The sequence below is a fragment of the Aplysia californica genome, unplaced genomic scaffold (assembly GCF_000002075.1).
Source record: "Aplysia californica isolate F4 #8 unplaced genomic scaffold, AplCal3.0 scaffold01017, whole genome shotgun sequence".
In the NCBI taxonomy this organism is placed as follows: Eukaryota; Metazoa; Mollusca; class Gastropoda; order Aplysiida; family Aplysiidae; genus Aplysia; species Aplysia californica.
The window spans coordinates 90,932-93,722 of record NW_004798287.1 but is presented as its reverse complement, the minus strand read 5'-3'; the positions used below and the strand labels follow the sequence as shown (position 1 = coordinate 93,722).

The window sequence follows — 2,791 nt, the reverse complement described above, 5'->3', positions numbered from 1 at the left end:
TATGTATAAACAATAGTCAAACTTTTGACGACCAGTATATATAATATAAACAATAATTGAAATTTTGATTGTCAGTTTATATACATGTATATAAACACTAGTGGAACTGTTCATGTGGGAACCTTATCTTGTCTCATGTTTGTGTATCTTTGTTTCCTCAGTCATCAGACAGGGTGGTCTGCCCTTGCTGTCAACTTCCTGCGTTGCGTCAACAACCACCCGCTGATCGTAGACCACGCCAGCGCCATGATCAACGTCCAGCCGTAAGTCGCTGCGTCTCCCAGATGTTGGCACACCGTCTGTCTCCCAGATGTGTCACATCCTCAAAGTTACAACCTCTCCCAGTCTTCCTGATGTGTCACATCCTCAAAGTTACAACATCTCCCAGTCTTCCTGATGTGTCACATCCTCAAAGTTACAACATCTCCCAGTCTTCCTGATGTGTCACATCCTCAAAGTGGTAACATCGTCTAAGTCTCTCAGGAAGGGCCAGCAGAAGTGAAACTCTTTGACCTTCGTCCAGTGAGTTGAGACTGAGCCACGTTTACGAACACGTAGGCCTACCTTGTGACTGGCAGGCCTCTAGATGCAGGGATACTGCTGTGTGAACTCCCCTCTCACTTCCTCTCTCCTCCCACCTCGCCCCTCCCCTTCTCTTCCTGTCTCCTCCCCCTTCCCCTTCCCCTCCTCCTCCGCCCTCACCTCCCCCTCCTTAACCTCCCCCCTCCCCCCACCTCATATTTGCGCAATGTTTTTGGTCCGTGAAAAGTTGTGAGGATCGCTGAAAGACTGTGATAGGTATCTGGCTTTGTTTTGGTGTCTGGTTGTGTTTAAAATCTTAAAAAAACAAGAATGTGACAGAGATTGGAAGGTTGGAAGGTGTTCCTCCTGTGTGCTTTGGTCTTTCTTATCCATCAAACATCTACCATAGATCCATCTTTATCTGCGCGCTCATATGACCTTAGCAGTTGCGAGCGCCGTAAAACCTTATACTATACCATCTTTATCTCTTCTCCTCCTTTTCTTTGTCAGTTACTCTCTACTAACACTTCTCAAATCTGTGGCCCTGACTTGACATTATTGGTTTGAAAGTGCTGTAAAACTCTTACTAATACCAAACTTGAACCTAGAGATGGCAAGCTTTGAGATGAGGTCCATGACATTGGCTGACCAAGTGGTGTATGAAATAGCCTATGTAGCAGTTTCCTGGAATATCTTCTTACGTTTATCCTTTTCCATACAGAATCTTTTATGACAAGATTTCGAAAGTATAGATCTAGATCTAGGTGTTTTATTGTGCTGAAAGCCTACTTCATAATCAATAACCATATCATAAGAACAAGTATTGTGACAAGTATTGTGACAAGTATAGTGACAAGTATTGTGACAAGTATAGTAACAAGTATAGTAACAAGTATTGTAACAAGTATTGTAACAAGTATTGTGACAAGTATTGTTTGCTCGGACACTGTGTGTAACGATCCACACGGATGAAACGAGTATACACCAGATGTTTCCTGCTGTATGGAAAAAGTATTCACATTTAACCAAACAACTACTGACAATGCTGATAACTATACCGTTGTATACACATTTAACCAAACAACTACTGACAATGCTGATAACTATACCGTTGTATACACATTTAATCAAACAACTACTGACAATGCTGATAACTACACCGTTGTATACACATTTAACCAAACAACTACTGACAATGCTGATAACTATACCGTTGTATACACATTTAACCAAACAACTACTGACAATGCTGATAACTATACCGTTGTATACACATTTAATCAAACAACTACTGACAATGCTGATAACTATAATGTTGTATACACATTAAAATTTAACCAAAGAATTATTGACAATATTGATAAATATAACGTTGTATACACATTTACCAAGCAACTACTGACAATACTGTCACATGAACACATACAGCCAAAGTCAAGTCTTGCATTCCGCACCTGTCATCACCCCGTCTTGCAGTTATTGAAATATGTTTTTTATTCTGTGTAATTGATTCCTACATTCTCACAGTGTTCATTTTGCTAAAATATTCGTCTTGGAAATGACTGGTTCGTCTCTACCACTCGGCACACACTTGAGCTGACACTCTCTAGCGATATGGTGAATATACTGTGTCGTCTCTACCACTCAGCTCATGTACGCTGACACTCTCTAGCGATATGGTGAATATACCGTGTCGTCTCTACCACTCAGTTCATGTACGCTGACACTCTCTAGCGATATGGTGAATATACCGTGTCGTCTCTACCACTCAGTTCATGTACGCTGACACTCTCTAGCGATATACGGTGAGTATACCGTGTCGTCTCTACCACTCAGCTCATGTACGCTGACACTCTCTAGCGATACGGTGAATATACCGTGTCGTCTCTACCACTCAGTACATTCACCGTATCCCTAGAGTATGTCAGCGCGTGTGTGAGCTGTGGGGTCATGAGGCCCTGTCTTGCTGGAAGTTCTGATTCTGTCTTCCTTCATCGTCAACTAAGAAAAGTCCAAACCCCTCCAGAATTTTGATTAGATGACGAGGTGTCGCTCAGAGTTCACCGAATGCCAGACCACCCGCACCTTTTCAAGACTGCGTTGTTTTTACCGGCTGTCTATCGTGTGTTACTCAGCGTTGTTTTGACTGGCTGTCTATCGTGTGTTACTCTGCGTTGTTTTGACTGGCTGTCTATCGTGTGTTACTCAGCGTTGTTTTGACTGGCTGTCTATCGTGTGTTACTCAGCGTTGTTTTGACTGGCTGTCTAT

At 42.4% G+C, this 2,791-nt stretch overlaps 1 protein-coding gene across 1 annotated transcript in view; it reads left to right on the top strand.

Annotated features, from left to right (window-relative positions):
• Positions 1 to 687, top strand: part of LOC101849092 (uncharacterized protein YMR196W) — a gene marked incomplete at its 5' end in the record, with an annotated part of 24,149 nt that extends 23,462 nt beyond the window's left edge. Inside the window, 1 exon segment of the mRNA XM_013089674.2 lies at positions 162 to 687. Coding sequence (XP_012945128.1) covers positions 162 to 267 — 106 coding nt within the window.
• Positions 688 to 2,791: the final 2,104 nt, after the last annotated feature.